Here is an 18,611-nt window from a genome sequence, read left to right on the forward strand (position 1 = left end):
ATGCTCGGACTGAAAACCTAAAAGGAAACCCGCTTTCTATCGGAGTTTGAGAGACCGATTGCTGCCAAGGTAGTGAGAGACATGGGATTCCAATGGCCACTGCGCTGTTGAGCAGCTTCATAGAGTTTTGGAGCAATAACTTGATACACATAACAGCGAGAGATATATATACACTACGAGTAGAGTAAAAGGGTATACTAGATTCGTTGAAAGTTTTAACAGGTAGAAAAACGCGTTTTCGATCATATGTTCATGCCCGTCCGTCCGTATTAATATCGAGATCTTAGAAACTATAAGAGCAAGAAATTTGAGATAAGGGAAGCAGCTTAAAAAAATATATAACCAAGTTTGTTTTTAAATTTGGCCACTCCCACTCTTTTAAAAAATATAATGTTTTTTTTGTTTTTATTGCCAATTCTACCAAACTGGCACTCCTACACTTTTGAATTTTTAAAAAATATTTTTACATTTTGTTTTTTCCAACTTCTATATATAGAGAAATGTTGAAATTTCTCTTTTGCACTGCCACTAGCTGAGTAAAGGGTATCTGGTAGTCGTTCTTTTTTGTTTTCTTTTCGTAAACTAAAAGAAGTCGTTTTCGATTCAATAAAGAAATATATAAAGTCGGAAACGCTTCCTTCTGCCTGTTACATACTTTTCAATAAATCTAGTATACCATTTTACTCTACGAGTAACGGTTATAACAGTGAAGGCTAGCATGTATACCTTTGTAATAATTATATATTCAATTTATGTATACCAAATTAGATCATATTATAAACTTAAACAACGTAGAATAATTTTTTGTTGTAGTTCTTCATTTGCACTTCATATCACTTTAATCAACTTGTGTAAATCGGTCTAAAATACTGTTCAACATCATACAAAATAACAACAGGGATCTAAAAACTACTTAGACAAACACTGTAAAATAAATTAGTTAGGAATAACTACATATACTTGAAAGTATCTAGAGTTATCTACGGCTATTTATACACTATTTACAAAATGTATAGCTTGACATTGACATTTAAGAAAAACGCTTTTGGTGGGTGGTAAGCGATAAGAGGTTTTTTAAAGCTTTCTAAAATCTATGTGCCTCTTGGAGGCCTTTGGCAGACTATGTCCATACAGAGGTAGGAATTAGGCCCTCCTTACTAGTTCCAGGCGGTGTAAGGACTTCCTTATTTAAGAAGTCCAATGGCAGGTTGACCAGGTAACCCTATAATAAAAAATATAATACATTAAAGTTTTTCTAGCAATGTTTTTCGCTTAGCAGTGATAGATATAACAGATTGAGTGTATATACTCTACGAGAAGGGTAAAAGGGTATACTAGATTCGTTAAGACTTATAACAGGTAGAAGGAAGAGTTTCCAATCATCCATCCGTCCGTATGAACGTCGAGATCTCAGAAAAAACAAGAGAGAACGCTATAGTCGAGTTCCCCGACTATCTGATACCCGTTACTCAGCTAGTGGAAGGGAGAAGGAGAGTTTTTGGCGGTTTGTAGGCGTTATAGTGGGCGTGGCAGAAAGCTTTTTGGCAAATCGATAGAAATTTTCAAGACTAATACAAAAATGAAAAAATATCAAAACATTTTTCAAAAGTGTGGGCATAGCAGCTTTGGGCGGTTTGTGGGCGTTAGAATCGACAAACTTGCGCTGCTTCTATGTCTCTGGAGTCTGTATCCTTAATCTCAACTTTCTAGCTTTTGTAGTTCCTGAGACAGGCTCGAATCGGCTTCTGATTCTGATAAAAAATAGATATACTTTTTTTTCGGGAAAGGCTTCCATCTGCCTGTTACATACTTTTTAACGAATTTAGTATACCACTCGCAAGAGCAAACTAAAGATCAATTAATTTTTGAAAAAAATACCTGAATGTCGTTGGCTCTTTTGGCAGCTAGCTCTGGGTCGGTTTTAGCAATTGGCGGTTCCTCCTGGTATTTGCGAAGGCTGGCAAAGGTCTTTACAAAGTCGGTGGGGATGCACTTAAACACCTCGTCGTAAATCTCAGTATTCTGGGTTGAAATCCTACGCCAGGTGCCGTGCCAAAACTTGTCGCAAACGGGATCGCTAATGTCGAGGTCAGACCGACAAAAACCTTCGCTTTCCAGGAGGCCTGATTGAATAACATTGTAAGATATAGATTAACGAACCGAAAAGAAGAAAAAGACGTTACTGACCTAAGTGTTCTTTAAAAAGGTATTTTCGAAGGCGTCCCGCAAACACTCCGCTTGGATACTTCTTGCCATTCATGCGTCCGTCCTCAAACTCCTCGTCCATGATAATAGCAGCAATCTCGGAGTCCCGCTTTCCGATCATTGACCGATCGTTAATGTTCGCCGAACCGCAGATCACAACGCGATCGTCGGCTATCATAAGCTTTGAGTGGACATATATCAGTTCCGTTATGGGTGTGTTATTCAGAAAGGAGTGGTTTCGCAGGCTGTGGAATGAGATATAGTTTTGCGGATTGGCAATACCCGCCTCCTGCAGGCGGTTCAAAATTGAAGTGCGTCCCCTGCAAGTGTAAAAGCAGAATAAATATTTAACAAAAATAAAAACGTAGAGAAGGTAATCGACTATTCGAAACCTGCCTTTTACAATCTTAAAGAGTAGAACCATGATTTGCCATAAAATCTTAACTAAATTATCTTAGTTAAATTTAAATTATAAAGCTGTTATTATGGTTTTTAAATAGAAGTTAACTGAACCAAAAAAAAAAATGCTAGTGGACTTGGGAACGAGAAATAACAAAATTTCTAGACGTAGAAGGGGACCATGGGCGGCTAGAGGGCGTTAGAGTGGTTTGTGTGCGTTAGAGTGGACGTGGCAATATAACTAAACCAACCCTTTCTGCGTTCCTGAGATCTCGACGTTGATAGGGACGGACATGAGCAGGTTGACCCGGCATTATATGGTCAGACACGTTTCCTTCTACCAGTTACATACTTTTCAAGAAGTCTAGCAATACTCTTTAAATGCGTGCAACGGGCATTATAAGCTCTTTGTTTTGCTGCTATCAACTTGACAATGGTTTCGCAATGCATTTGGTGTGCATGCTGGCCTTACCTGGAAATAGATGCATAGTTCCAGTGTGTAATGGCTCTGACTGCTATCCCAGTACTGCCACCCACATCGCCCTCGAAACCCGGTAGGAGCGGCATAATCACAAAAACTCGGAAAGGCTTCCGTTCCCTAGAAGAGATTATCTTTAATCCTACTATAAACAGGATAAACATATTGATTTGTATACTTGTGCGCCCGTATAATTCGCTTAAAGAGTGTCTCCCCGATTTGATTTCGCACATTATTATGAGCGCCTGGCACACCCATGCCTATTTGCATGGTAATGAAAAATTGGTTTTCGATGTACACGTAGTGCTGCGCCTTGGTGATTGTCTGGATGTAGGCATCGTGGATGCTTTGCTCCACTAGATCCGCCTCTATAAAGCCACAGCTCCAGGCGGATACGCTGCGAAGTATCTGGCACGTGACCCGTTGCTGACGGTTTTGCTGAAGGGTCGGATTCAGCCTCACTTGGTGATAGCTTTTTGGCATTAGGTAAGGGAATCTCGTGTTATCGCGTAGTTTCTCCAGCTTCATGGCGTTCCAGCGCTGAATGAAGTGGCGGGCCACATCCCTAGCGGAAGTGCCCACCACACACAGAGCTACGTCGTGCCATGGCATCCGCGGTGTTGTTGTTCGATCTATGATATCCACGAACGGCGAGTTTAGGTTCATCCAGTCTTTAAGTATGAAGTTGGAGTAATCCTTGCCAAACCAGTACTTGGCCTGACCGCAGAACTCACTGAGTATTTGTGTATTGCAAGTGGTAATCGCAACCTGCTCCCCACCTGAAGCCATGTCAAGGTTGACTTCGTGGTCCGTGACATACTCCGCCTCGATAGTGTACACCTCGGAAAATTTTTCCTCCGACTCCGTGGCTGTTAGTCGGTGCATAAGGTCCTTGCCCATACGGGCGCCTTTCATCGCGTTGTTCTTCAGACGATCGAGTACGTTTTTACGCTCCATTTCAGGGGTGTTAAGTTTCATCCCCTCTAAAGCAATTTCCGATTCAGCGGGAGTTTCTCCCGGACTCGTAACGAGCGTAGACGGTATAAGTAGGCGATCACCAGGCTTTAAAGTTCTCATCTCTATACTAGTACTGGGTTCTTGCGGAGATGGTGGAGATGGTGGCCTTTCCTTAGCGGATGTATCGTAGTGGGCATTTCGCGACGACTTTCGTGATCCGAAAGCTGAGTCTGAGTCGTCTTTGGTGAAGTACGAGCTTGGCGTTCGACGCGTGCTGCCAGAAAAAGATGCCGTGGATATGCTTCCCAGATCCGTGAGCCGATGGTGGTGATCGTCCCATCGCCCATAGCACAAATCAATACCTCCCATAAACGCATAGGTCTGATCGATAACGACGATCTTTTCATGATGTGCCCAAAGCAAAATACCTCCTCTTGCATGATCTGGATGTCGCATGACCTTTAACGAACATTTAATAAGAAAGAAAGCTTCATAGATGCCCATAAAGTATTCAAATAGCCTTCAAACTTACCTTGATGTTTTCGTGCTTGGCCAGCGTGGACTTGCTGTAGTAGCTGTTAATACCAAGTGCCATTTCGACCTCCTTGTATAGCAGCACGAAGATACGCACTCCCTGTTCGGCTTTGCGCAACAAGATCTTGTCCAGGCGCCAGTAGTCTCCGTCGAGTGCGGGTCGTTTCATATAAATCTCGGGACTGAGCCACCAGTCGGCTATATAGATCTCCTCAAGGGCTGCCTCCAAACCGTCGGCCACGGCTGACATGTACTGGGCGCCGTCTACATACCACGTGGCATGGGTGTTGGCGCGCATCGGAGCGAAGGACATGTGCGGATTGGGCAGGGTGAAGTCGCGCGCATACGAGTTTGCCATGTTCTTGAGGTATTGCATCCACTCCTTACACTTGCGCCGTGTCCAGCACTTGAGCACGATGTGACGGTTGTTCGTCAGCACCTGCAAACCCTTGCGCATTCCCGTCTGGTAGATACCCGTGGACACGTCGAAGCCCTGGTCAAAAAGAATCACTGCGCGGATGCTGCCGTCTGTGGGGCGGATGTAGCCGAAGCAGGTCTCTTTTACGAAAAACCATCGGTTGCGCCACGTGCCGCAAACTACGTCGGAGCAAAAGTAGTTGCAGCGCACACAACAGTTCTTTTGAAAGCACCCGAAAAAATTGCATCCCGCTTGCCCTGGTCTCGTTGATCCAGTTCGCTTCAAAATCACGCCTTCCTTGCCCTTAATTCCCATTCCCGGAACGAAGGACACATTAGACACCTCAACGAAGTTTAGCTGTAGATAATGGATTGGGATTAAGTTAATTAGTTGAGTTATAGATCGGGTTTGGCGAAATAACATATATTATGTGTAGTTATATAAGATAGTGATTGCTATTTAATGGTAACGGGTCTAATACTGACTTTGGTCTGCTTTTTATAGGTAAATATATTATTGAGTATTACAAAGTTTAATAGCAGCTGAACATTTTTCCTAACATTCTACGTATACCTACCGTTTCGTGGTGAGATCGGTACAAACTGATGTTCATCAGGTTGTACAAGTAGTCCTCCAGCTGTTTGATCCTGACGCTCAGATTCTCTACGGTGACCAGACTCTCAGGACGGTTGGGGAATCGCGGTAGCTTCCTTTTTTTCTTTTTTTTGCGCTTCTTTTGAATGCGTCGCGGCGTAAGACCTGCCAGAATGGAGCTGTGATTGGGACTGATGATAGCCATGTCATTGTTGCCGTTCCTGCTGGCGATTTTGCTGTTTCTGTCGTCACTATTAATCGGAGTGCTTGTCTGTTTAACCTTAGTGTGGGAAGAAAGGTCCTTTAGAGTGGACTCGTCAGCCATCTCTCTGGCTGTGGCTTTCAGCGTGGTACGCTTTTCTTTGTGACTGCGACTGGGAAACGGAATGTTGAGCGAGGTACGAAAAAAGCTGAGTTGCTGGTGCAACGAGTTAAAATGCTTGTATCGCCGCTTTATCGTCCACTTAAAGGGACCGTGGGTCAGCTCGATTGTGTATCTGCGTAAAAGAAAAAAAATGTGGAAACAGTGGCAAAAGAAAACTAAGTCAATTGGTTTACAACAAGAACACAGCCTGTTCATAAAAATAGAATAGAAGTGGTCAAAAGGTTTTCGGCCGATATAGACTCGCAAGACAAATGTAAACATAAAAAAAAGAGAAAAACATTTTTTAAATTGGGCGGGAAGGTTTTGGACAAGTTGTGGCCGTTAGAATGGGCGTGTCAACGTTCTTAAACATATAACAAACGTTCAAGACAAACAACGTAGGCAACTGTTTATAGTTCGTGCGATTTTCCTGGTCATACGGACAGACGGACGGACATCATCAGATCGTCTCAGTTCGAGAAACTGATCAAGATTATAAAACGAAGAGCTTCTTTTTAATGAATATAGGATACCCTTTTATTCATCTTGCCTGTATGAGTATAATTGGATTTCACTCACAGATTGGGATTAAGCAGATGTGTGGTGACGCTACGTTCCGTATCGACGATCCGAACATGAATCTCACGACCCGGAATGAAGACTTTGCGCTGGAACGAATTGAACTTGACGCTCGGCCCGTATATGCTAGTAAATGGTATTTCATGTCGCAGGACTACACTGCTGTTTTCTTCGTCGTCAAACTCCTCCTCATCATCGTCCGTCTCCTTGCGCTCCACCAGCACCGGCTTGTCGCCCACGTTGGATAGGATAGTCACCGAGTCAGGAAAAGCGAGGGTCTCATCGTACTCAGAATCCACCAGTGAGAACTGAAATTCTGGCAAGCAGCGGTTTTGATACTCGACGACCGCTTCGTCCGTGCAGTCCCGATACCCCTCCTCCCCCTCTTCCATGTTAGAGTTCTCCCCCGACGAGTCCTCTTCCCCGCTGCCGCGTTCGTCGTCCGAGTTGGTGAGTATGCAGGTCGGCAAGGCGCTACCAACGATGCCAGCATCTGCCATCGCCTCGAGATGGGCAAAGTAAGAGGAGCTGTCTATATCCTCGTAGCCTCTGTTAACGTAACCGCCATAGTGCGCCGGCTGGTACACATCGTCAGTGGGCTGTTCAACTGCAATTTGAAAAATAAAAACCAATAGAAATAAGCAACAATAGTTATAATAAAATAAAAAACAAGAATGCTATAGTTGAGTTCCCCCACTATCTGATACCCCTTACTCAGCTATTGACTTACTGAGCTCCTCAGCGAAGGAGAAATTTCAAAACTACTAATTTTTGACGCTTTGTGGGCGTTTCAGTGGGCGCGGCAAAAACATTTTTGATAAATCGAGAGAAATTTGCAAGACTAACAATAATTATAATAAAATATAAAACTGCCACACCCACATTTTTAAAAAATTTTGTAATATTTTTTTTTTGTTTTATCTGTTTTGTAAATTATATCATGAATTTGAATTAATTACATTTTTATGGAATTAAATACATTTAATTAAATAGTTAGGAACCTGCTAAGTTGCGATTTATAAATGTTAATGTCCCCTGGCTCAACAGCTTGTGTTGTAACCATTAAATGGTAATAATTAGCGAATGCTATCTCCATTCCAAAAAAAAAAATTGGGCAAGATCACAGCTTACGACATGTGATATAGTTAAGTTTAATTTATTATAGTACTCCTCTTGGCTGAACTTGACATAGGAACCCTGCTTCAACCTTGTAGACATTTTGAGCTAAATACACACGACGCATATTCGTCCGTAAATATAGCTCTTAGCTCAGTGCAGGTACTGGTACAGGTCTACTGGCTAAGAAACCAATTGTATTGGTTACTCCCATAACGCGCATCAGAGGAGCATATTAAGTATCGTACGTATCTAGTTGAGATACAGATTTGCCATATAACTGTCCTAGTCTCTACTGTTTTAGTTCCCCACAACATTTTAAGTTCAGAAATACAATCGAGCTGATTGACATTTAGATAGCAAGCCCAAATAAAACGGCGCAACAAATAGATTAGGGCATACTGCCCAGTAGGTAGGCCGAACAATGACGATTAAGTGAGTTTATTGATGCGGCACAGTTTTGCAAAGAGCCCAGTTATCGACGACAGTAATAAATAGAATAAATCAGTATTAAGTCAAGTGTTTTGATTTCCAGACCCTAACAGGTGTCCTTTATTTCTGTCTGCTACATACTGCGCAATTATTGGTGGATACAAATATTTTAAATTCATATTTAGAAAAAAATAGGAACATTTGTATTTTCAAATATAATAGAATATATTTCTTTGATACTATTTCATAAGTTGTTGGTTTAATTTATCAAACAGTCGAACGAGTCAAAGCTTACATTGCGCCTTATCACTTCTGATAATTAAAATAAACTGAGACGCTGAGTGCAAAGAATTTTATAATGGGCGTTCACGATCAATGACATTGGGGCACTTCCAAAAGACCCTATCTTAATAGGTGCCATCAAAGTGTTATTAAACTTTTACATACATAAGCTAGCTTATGGACTAGTTCAACTGGCAGGAATAAATTCCTGGTATTGATTTCGTTATTTTATAGGTAGCACAAATAACCATTGTTGACATATATACCTTATCACAAAGCTCTTTTTGCTATCGGCTCGAAGTAACCAAACAAGAACTCTGGAGGTCTGAAAGGAGGTTCTTTAAAGTGCGAATTCCAAGATTTTTAGATAAAAGTGTGAAGACATAATAGTTTTCAAACCATTAATAATATTTTTGATTATATGGATTGATATAAATAACTTAGTTACACATTGGGTCCATTATTAATTATTATTTGAGAAATTTAAGGCGGCATAATAAATTTAACAGCCTATTCAATAAAATAATCCTCATTTTTTAACACCTTTTCACTTCTATAGCGATTTTGTCGAACTCATTACCACATTGGTTTTGCCGAGCAAATTAACTTAAAAAGCTCTAAGTTGATAAAAATTTGACACTTTTATCGCTAACAGATAAGATGAATAAAAAGTAAGCCCATTTTGCGCCAAGAATATTTTTCCTTGAAAAAAAAAACACCAACCAATTTTTGGTGGCCATTAAAACTGTGGTATTCCTATTTTCCTATTGAAAAATCTGTATTTCTAAATCGCCGAAAAAAATGTTTCTACGAACAATTTAATTTTATTTCGGACAATGCAAATTTTTTGTATACATATTGTATTATTTCGCCGGAATGTTAAAGCTTTTCATTGATAACGCCTGACATTCCATACTTGTAATCCAAATGTCCTTAGCCCGAGGCCGTACATGTTGAATTGCTTTTGTTTAGCGGGTTGTAAGGTCTCCTGAAATGGTCATTAAACCCACTAAACGCTTGCTCCACCTGACCTACACACAATGGCAAAGAAATCGAAACTTCCTGTTGCCATGATCAAGCATGAGTACAAATGTAAATAAGGTTTAATATATTTATAACAAAATCGATAAGTATCGTTACTTGCAGAGCGTCATGCATTTTAAAATTGGTTATGAATCATTTACCAACGCGCAATTGAAAGGGACAAGAAGTGGCTAACGGTTTATACAAACCACATTAAACGGAAAATGTTTTGTTAATTTATAATCAGTTCTTTGTTTCCTTTTTTACTTCTAGTGCACAGCAAACTCGGTGCTGAGTTTTCACATACACAAACCATAATATAAAGCCAACCAATTCTAAAGGTTGAAATATCTTAACAAACTAAACTTGTTTACTCTTATCCCATTTCACGATGACGCAAAAATTTCACTGCCGCTCTATGAGAGCCAAGTAATCTATGCACATAATTAAATCCTTATCTTCAGGTATAAAAATTACCCATGCTGGCCATCAGCTGTGAGATGCTTCGGCGATGACGTCGGACCTGCAAATGTGGCAAGTTGACGCCCGATGACACCTGCCGGGGCAGCTGCAGTTGTTGGGCATCATGGTTGATGCTGGTTTTGGTATCCACACTCTTGGCCATCATTGTTGTTTGCGCTGTCCGCGGGGCTATTAAATGGACTCTATTTTATTTTTGGCAATCGGTTTTTGGCTTTATAGGTAGCTGTTGCTGTCGGCTCCAGTTTTTTTCAATTCTCAGGCGCATCGGCAGTCCGCGTACGTAAAGAATGTTGGTTCAGAAGCTTGCGGTGGCTGATCAAACCAGAAATTATAAATACCGCGTTTGTGTATGCCAACTGACGGAGTAAATGTCGTGGAGGCTCTTCTAGTATGAGAAGTAGAGAAAAGAAGGATACCTATTGCCACAGAAATAATCATTTAGATCTATTTTGACCTTTCTCAGTTAGAGCGAGACATAAACAAATATATAACAATATTGGAATTATTTCTTTTATTTATATTTAATAACTTTTCTTTTGAGTTTTATTTGATTTCTTTTAAACTTTATTCTTTAAACCGCAACAGTACAAGCTCCTTGCATTGAAAAACACTTAATTCAATTTTTATCACGGCATTTCCTTATCTTTGCGTAAACACAAAACTCAAGTTTTGAAAATATAACTCAATGTTTCGCGTGCTGTTTATACTCGCTCGTATTTGGCTTTTGACGCTTCCAACTCATTAAAGGTTTGCACAATGGCCCACCAACACACGCAAAATTTTTTTGTTTTTTCTGCTTTCGCATATTATTTTACTCTTGGCACTTGGCAAATGGCTCTAAATTGAGTCTTTTTCTGCGACATCGGGGGTTTAATCTAGTATCTCTGCATCTCACAGATGCATATCAAGTTCAAGTACGTCTGAAAGATTGTCACGTTTGCGGGAGATATGCAGCTTTTTGTTTACTTTTCAAGCCACCGACTAGCGGAAGTTACAGAACCGAAATAGCTCGACGTCGCGTTGAATTCGGAAAGGAGAGTAATGCCACGCTATGTGAAGAAAGCAAACTGAAGACCTTGCACTCACACTTTGAGCGCCCGGCAAAAAGCTCTCCTCACCGCCACGATCTGCGATCCGCGAGAAACGTTGCGACAACTTGGCCGACACTCCCGTTAATAATATTAACTAAACCTGACGGCGCTGCCAAAAGCTTAGGTAGATGTGCTCAAAACGGTTAACGGGTAACAATTACGGCGAGAGCGCCAATGCCGCAAGTTGGCGACGGAGAGGGAGTTTTCAAGAGCACAGCTGTGAACTTCAAAACAGCTGACAAAGCTTTTTGTAATCCCCATAAACCATTGCAATGCGATAGCCCGAAAACCCTTCGACTATCTAAAGATGTTATGTAAAATCAAACTCAGTGGCTCTTGCGGCAAGGTCATCCACAATCCACAAGAACAAGTTCTCCGCCGAAGCATTGGTAATGGTAATGGCTCTAAAAGCTTTCCAAAGCTTTCTGAGCGGTTCACCCACCCTTTAAAAACGCTGATCGAGTACGAGCCTATTGTCGGACCCGCAACAATAGTCGGAGGAGTCAATGAGTCACAATGCCATTTTATTTATCTTATCTTATCTATTCGGCACTACTAGACTCGGGCGCAATCGCTGTAATCAGAACTCATTATTTGTACGACCCCAATGAACTGCGCAGGCTAAATAAGCCCAATTACAATTATTTTTTCGATTAGATTGGTCCACGCGTGGCAACTGAATGTAACTAACATAAATGATTGGCACCTAGTTCTGGACTAACTCAATAAGTATGTTTTCGAGATTTTGTCCAAGTTAATGTACCATTTTAAGTAAGTGACGATCGCACCCTTAACATAGCAAAACTTTGATATCAACTTTCATATTAGATATTATTATTAGACTGTATTATCAAAACTAAATTTCCCTTATCTACTAGAGAAGAAAATAAGTTTTGGGGCCATATATAATTTGTTCATTAAACTAGTTAATAGGTTATGACTTTTCTTAAATAGTGTTCATAAAAGTTTCCCTGGTCGGGGAACTAAGAACCTTCTCAACGTCACGAGTAAAAATTTAACAAAACTATATTATCTGGCAAAAATAAATCACCTTCAGAGAACGCTGTAGTCGAGTTCCCCGACTATCTGATACCCGTTACTCAGCTATTGGAAGTGCGAAGGAGAGTCTTCGACACTGACAGTTTTTGGCGGTTTGTGGGCGTTATAGTGGGCGTGCCAACAAGTTTTTTGGCAAATCGATAGAAATACAATACAATAATGAAAAAATGTCAGAACATTTTTCAAAAATGTGGGCGTGGCAGCTTTGGGCGGTTTGTGGTGGGTGCAGGGTGCGGGGTGCAGGGTGCGGGGTGCGGAGATCATATGATTAAATACATGTTTTTTGGCAAAACGATAGAAATGTACAAGACCAGAAGGCGTTAGAGTGGGCGTGGCAAAAAGTTTTTTTTGCAAATCGATAGAAATTTACAAGACCAATACAAAAATGAAAAACATCAAAACATTTTTCAAAAGTGTGGGTGTGGCAGTTTTGGGCGGTTTCTGGGCGTTAGAGTGGGCGTGGCAACATCAATCGACAAACCTGCGCTGTTTCTATGTCTCTGGAGTCTGTATGCTTAATCTCAACTTTCTTGGTTTTTTTATTTCCTGAGATCTCGACGTTCATACGGACAGACAGACGGACAGACGGACGGACAGACGGACATGGCCAGATCGACTCGGCTATTGATTATGATCAAGAATATTTATATGGTCGGAAACGCTTCCTTCTGCCTGTTACATACTTTCCAACGAATCTCTACGAGTAACGGGTATAAAAATCTCAAAAGTGTGCCAGTAGTTGTTTTGGGCGGTTTGTGGGTATATTTTGTGATGTTTTTTTAGCAATTTGATAGAAATTTACAAGACTAATAAAAATATGAAAGTAAATTCAAAACATTTTCCAAGAGCGTGGGCAGGTTGTAGGCATTAAAGTGGTTGTGGCAACCACAGTAAACAAACATACGCTGCGTCTATGTCTGTGGAATCTGCATGCTTAATCTCTCATTTCTAGCTTATTAGTTTCTGAGATCTCGACGTTTATACGGACGGATAAATGGACATGGCCAGATCTACTTGGCTATTGATTCTGATCAAGAATATGTATATATACTTTATATGGTCGGAAGCGCTTCCTTCTACTTCTTACAAATTTGTTCAGAACGCTACAAGCCACACATTTTTTCCATTCTGTTATTTGTCTTGCAAATTTCTATCGATATGCAAAAAAAATTATATATTTATATTTAAAGTACGATAAGATGTCTTTGTATGATATATGTAAACATAATTACAGAAAGTGTGGGGAGAGAATACTCCTACTTCCAGATTGTTATTCCACTTGTAACATGTAAACTACATACATAGTTATTTTTTGTTCTAATATGATTTAGGATCGTTGTAAGAAAATTACCTACAATCTATACCTCTTACTTTCTGTTTTCTTGCTGTTAGATTTTACTAATTTTACTATAAGCTATCAAACTTGTGAACGCATATTAATTTAAAATTGATTAGCATCTAGTATATGATTGCTCCGAAAAAAATTGTCCTCTATGATAATAATCGTTATTACGTTTATTAAAATCCACTGCTTCTTTGAAAAAAACTGTAAAACACAAGATTTTGAAAGCATGTAAAACCATTTTACGACACATAAGTTGAAATTATATCTTCGCATATTGAAAGTTCGATCGTCATTAGTCATACCCGTTAATAAATGGGTATAATAATAGGGTTTAGTAATAAAAGGGTATAATAGAATCATTGAAAAGTATGTAACAGGCAGAAGGAAGCGTTTCCGACCATAAAAAGTATCTATATTCTTGATCAGGATCAATAGCCGGTTGAACTGGCCATGCCCGTCTGTCTGTATGTACGCCTCGATTTTAGGAACTATAAAAGCTAGAATGTTGAAATTTAGCATGCAGATCCAGAGACATAGACCAACAAACCGCACAACACCCATGTTTTTTAATTAGCGTTGCAAATCTTAAGAAAACCTTTTGATATTTTTGAATTTTGTTATATGTATTGTAACTTTCTATCCTTTTGTCAAAAATCTGGTATTATTATTTCCGGTTTGCACTTCCACTACCTGAGTAACGGGTACCTGATAGTCGAGGAACTCGACTAAAGCATTCTCTCTTTACCAGAATTCTTTTCTTTAAAGCGTGTCACCGATTTTTTAAAGATGACTACGAAATATTTAATTAATTTAATAGAATTTAGAAATACACACTTTAACGTGATGGTATAAATTTAAAGCACTCACATGTTTGCGGCAACTGCTGAAAATAATTTAAGCCCGTAATTTAATACCAGAAGTTGTGGCTTAACTTCATCGGCCTGAACTTCAAACAGCATACAGTGAATCACTCACACTGAAAATGGGAGACCTGGGCAGTGAGTTAAGTGTATGTATGTGCACTTTTACATATGAATGTATTTCTTCATGTATATGCTTTCGTATGGCACACTCAACACTTTGATAATTAATGCAATAAGACCAAATCAATTGAGGCGCCACATGAACACGTTTCGCAAGAACATTAGAAAAGCAATTTACAAATAATAAATTGTTGATTAATGGCACACACACTTCTATCACGGACCTTTTATTATTGGGCATATCTTTGATTAAATCTTTGTTTTTGACTGCCTATGTTTGCCGAGAGAGCGCCGACCAGCGTCGCTATAAGTCAAATTCGAAACTGATCAAAACGCCTGACGATTGTAAAAATGAGACTGATCAGCACATTTTTCTCACTGCAAGCGCGAAGGAGAGACGCGCGAAGAGAAACTTTATTGAGCTTGGCACGCGTTCTTGCTTTCCACAGATCCAGGCTAAATTATATTTGATTTACTTTTCACTTAACAATTAATTAGGACCTTTTCATTTAAATTTTAATGTTAAAGTTATTCCGTTCATGTTCATAGTATTCCGCGCCTGGTAAAACTCAATTGACCGACCAAACTAACTAACATTTTGAGGAGCTTTCGCCTGGAAAGCTTAAGCGAGACAGACCCAATACATACACGTACGTGATATACGTATGCTTCGATCAAACAGCTGATCCGTAGACTACATATAAACCGTCAATGATGTACGTTAATGAAATTCCACATTTGTCAGTTAAAAGTACGCTCGGGTCATCGCAATAACAATGCGTTAAGAAAAATGAGAACCCATTTATTACGATGACAAATTTAACGAATTTATGTAATATATTGGCAAGTTTAAACATCAAATATGATTTCTGTACCCATTATTCGTAGGGCAAATGGGTAACCTAGAGTTGTTAATGCGCTTGCGACTTATTGAAGTATGTACATACATATTTATATTTGGAATTGAAACCCATTTCTTCAATATTGGCAATTTTCCACTATTTTCGTGACTCAGTGTATAATAGTTAAGGTTAAGAATGTATGTAGATTCTAGAGTTTGCCACGCCCACATACTGGCCAAAACATTTAGGCAACTCCCACTTTTACGTCCACAAAGCGCCAGAATTATCCGTATTGAGTTGATTGTAAAATTTTTAAACTTCCCATCAATAAAATGGTTTGACAAATGTTGTTATATAATGTGGTTTTATTCCTATATTTAAATATATTAATTAAATTCTTTCGACTACATTAGTTTTAATTTTCTCAGAAAAAAAGTAAAATATTCCATTTAAATGTTTCAAAAACATCAAAAACTCATAAATTCCGCAAACCCCACACACGGTGGAGAAAGAGTTAGCGAAATGTAGATTTTTTCTATTGATCAAACATGATACTTATGCTACACTTGCTTAGCTGTAAATAATTTTAAGCATATTCATACTTGCCAAGTATGTATGTATAATAATGTATTGTATTTTTCTTGCTTTGCCATTATGTTTACTTTATTTCATGTTCTTGTTCACACTCCCTTCCAGCTTTAAATATTTTGTTATGCCAAAATGTTACTCAAAAATAATTGCTATTCATGTTTTACGTTTTCCAAACAATTTTTAGGACAATTTAGTATATTATTTAAAGCTACAGCTTGTCGTACATGTGGGTGTGCCAGTATATGTATTTATAAACGTGAGAGCGTGTTTATGTTTGTATTGCTTATTGTGGATTTAAAACTAGGATTACAATTGAACTGCTAACGGAATCAAATAAGGTTTCCACTATAAAGCGTTTTAACAAAAATGGTAGGCCATAATATTAAAGAATGTAATAAATCTAAGCACATGCATCTCTGTTCCAATTGTATATATAGATCTGTATATATTCATTTATTAAACTACGATATACAAAAATATATACGCATAGAAAATCATAAGCGTCTCGGTTTACAGTTGCATTAATATTTGTCTTTACGAAAAGTTTTTGGGATTTTTTTTAAGTTTTTTCGTTTTTTTTCTTTGTTTTCTTTTTGACACATTTTCCCTGCCTAAAAGATCCATATTCTACGCATCCGACAGATCACAATAAGCTGCGCCACTAGTTCCTCCGCCTGTTGAAGACTTCTGTTCGTCGTCCATAAGTGCGTCCACAAATTCGCCGACCGCCTCGTGGTGATTTACCTGCGGCGACGAGGAGCTCTCTCCGCAGTTGGTTGCATACACATGCCGTCGACTTCCCCCAGGCAGCTGGTTAGAATCGTCTGTGTCCGCGTCCCGAATCGAGTTAAACGCATTACAAGCGTTTGCGTTAGGCGAGCAAGTGTCGTCGTTTGGCGGATAGACGTGGCGGTGGTAGCTTCCGCCACCACTGCCCCCACCACCACTGCCATCACCGTCCAGCTCTGCATCGCGCACGCTTCCAAATACCGGAGTATGCGAGCTGCTCTTGCGAAGCGAAGCTGGAGGCGACCAGACGGTCTGGTAAAGCGGTGAGGCGAACACGTACATGTGGTTGAGATATTCCATGTCGTAGCTGGGCTGGTATGAGTCCGTTTCCAAGGGGTTATATGTGGGCTGGTACATTGGAGTCTGTCTGCAACTGGCCGAGCCCGATGCGCTGCCTGCGTAGTGTGGCGTATCATAGTTTTGCGACCGACTGGAGCTGCTAAGGTGCAGCATTTGAGCATGCCCACTATTGCTGCCGCCTGCGCTGCTCCCACCACCGCCCATTCGATGAACGGGCATGGTGGCGTAAATGCCACGATACGCTTCATATGGCGTCTGAGGATAGTAAGCATCGCTCCAACGGACATGATTCGGGGTATAATCTCCCTTTGCATACAGCTATTGGGGAGAAGACGGAATGTCAGCAGTTAGCTCATTAATAATTATATATTAAAATAAATATATTAATCACCTGTATGGGTCGGCAGAAGCCCTTGTTCATGTGTCGGGGCACGCCCAGCGTATAGCTGTGGCTGAATCCTACCTCGGAACTGAGCAAGTATTCGTGAAACTTGTTTGGAAAGAACTCGATCTGCTTGTAGTTATTATATATTTCTGGCTGTAATGAAATACAATTAACAGATATTATGGTATATACGTGAAGCGGTAGCTTTATAGAATCAATTTATATGATCTTATTCTTTTTCTAATCTAAATTATAGTTTATCCATGATAACTGACCGTTAGGTTCCTTTTCTTCTTGTAGCTTGCCCAGTTTTGGGCTTCAAGTATAAGTTTTCCCCCGGGTCGCAGCTGATTAAACATTCGCTTAAACGCCATCTTCAAGCCGTTGTCTCCAAAGTTGAGATGGATCCACTTAGTAACCGAGAGACACAGTATGAGATCGTATTGCTGGGAGTCGCTGGCCGTCAATGACTCGTCCTTGAGAACATAGTTGGTGTGTCTGAAGAAGACATTTGCCGGAAACTGATTCTTGTTTCCGAGCATGCTGGGCGATTTGCTCGATGCTAAGAAATGGGGAATACTTCCGTAGGTAAGAGGAAAAGAAATGGGAAAGAATTCGTGCGGCTTAACAAGCAACGAGTTCAACTTATGTTGCTGCTGCAGCTGTTCTATGTCATGGCGATGGTGGTGATGATGATGATGTATTCCTTCATACACCTTGCGTCGTCTCTTGCCCCGTCTCGTTTTCTTGTTAGCTGCTCCCGATGCCTCAACCTTCGCCACGATTTCCGTTTTTTCTGGCGGACTTAACTCCGGTTTTGCGCCAATTGTTGGCTCTAGCAGCTTTTCCTCCGTGGGAATTCGCACAAAGATCGAAAGATTTCTTCTTGCTCGGGCAACAAGCTCTCGATCAATGTCAATACCGACAATTGTTTTTGGTGCCAAATGTCTGGCCACCGTAATGGTCATGTGACCAACATTGCAGCCAATATCTAAAATGTCCTTGTTCTCGAACAGTTCCACGTGTCGCTGGAACACCTGCAAGCGCACGTCTCTAAACTCGTTCATTTGCCGAAAGTCCACGTAACGATCGAAGTTTCCGTACCGGTACTTTAATCCATCGGCCCGAAATTTTGGCAGCATTTTTATTGGGGGAATCATAGCAGGTTCCAGCATCAAACTACTGGTCAGCGGTGCCTTGCCCACACCCCCTGACCCCGAAGCATTTGCCATAATGATGTCCACACCGGCCAGAGAATCCTGCTCGCCGGCTGTGTGCGAGGTGGCCGCCGAAGTAGTGCTCAGCGGACTGCCTAGCACATGATCTGGCAAGTCCGGCGTGTCATCACGAGGTATCTCCACT

The 18,611-nt window shown here is 40.4% G+C and overlaps 2 protein-coding genes across 7 annotated transcripts in view; both read right to left on the reverse strand.

Annotated features, from left to right (window-relative positions):
* Positions 1–820: 820 nt before the first annotated feature.
* Positions 821–14,903, reverse strand: LOC120450596 (phospholipase D2). 3 transcript variants are annotated; one of them, XM_039633740.2, is made up of 10 exons: positions 14,567–14,903; positions 14,227–14,335; positions 6,529–7,135; positions 5,569–6,082; positions 4,572–5,348; positions 3,261–4,498; positions 3,077–3,202; positions 2,188–2,525; positions 1,879–2,123; positions 821–1,222 (listed from the first exon to the last, which is right to left on the reverse strand). In XM_039633740.2, exons 3-10 carry the CDS (start codon positions 7,026–7,028, stop codon positions 1,121–1,123), a joined length of 3,840 nt encoding a protein of 1,279 aa, XP_039489674.1. In that variant the 5' UTR covers positions 7,029–7,135; positions 14,227–14,335; positions 14,567–14,903; the 3' UTR covers positions 821–1,120. The 3 variants fall into 3 exon arrangements, with proteins under 3 accessions (XP_039489674.1, XP_039489663.1, XP_039489655.1); XM_039633729.2 differs by having other exon boundaries at positions 14,227–14,903; XM_039633721.2 differs by lacking the exons at positions 14,227–14,335; positions 14,567–14,903 and adding an exon at positions 9,859–10,319.
* Positions 14,904–15,819: 916 nt separating this feature from the next.
* LOC120458691 (7SK snRNA methylphosphate capping enzyme bin3) overlaps positions 15,820–18,611 on the reverse strand; it is a 34,244-nt gene continuing 31,452 nt past the window's right edge. For all 4 annotated transcript variants that reach the window (XM_039646430.1, XM_039646431.2, XM_039646432.2 and 1 more), the window contains 3 exons: positions 17,525–18,609; positions 17,256–17,402; positions 15,820–17,182 (listed from right to left, as the gene is read on the reverse strand). In XM_039646430.1, the coding sequence (XP_039502364.1) occupies positions 16,403–17,182; positions 17,256–17,402; positions 17,525–18,609 (2,012 nt within the window). In that variant the 3' untranslated portion in view covers positions 15,820–16,402. The remainder of the gene's footprint in view (positions 17,183–17,255; positions 17,403–17,524; positions 18,610–18,611) is intronic.

The sequence above is a fragment of the Drosophila santomea genome, chromosome 2L (genome assembly GCF_016746245.2).
Source record: "Drosophila santomea strain STO CAGO 1482 chromosome 2L, Prin_Dsan_1.1, whole genome shotgun sequence".
Lineage (NCBI taxonomy): Eukaryota > Metazoa > Arthropoda > Insecta > Diptera > Drosophilidae > Drosophila > Drosophila santomea.

Bases quoted from the DNA above. Each gene is read 5' to 3' on its own strand.
- LOC120450596 (XM_039633721.2), bottom strand. From the start codon at position 10,009: ATGATGGCCAAGAGTGTGGATACCAAAACCAGCATCAACCATGATGCC. The intron at 3,203-3,260 runs GTATACAAATCA...AATCTCTTCTAG, and splicing joins CGAATTATACGGGCGCACAA to GGAACGGAAGCCTTTCCGAG. The intron at 1,223-1,878 runs GTATTTTTTTCA...TTTTTATTATAG, and splicing joins AAAGAGCCAACGACATTCAG to GGTTACCTGGTCAACCTGCC.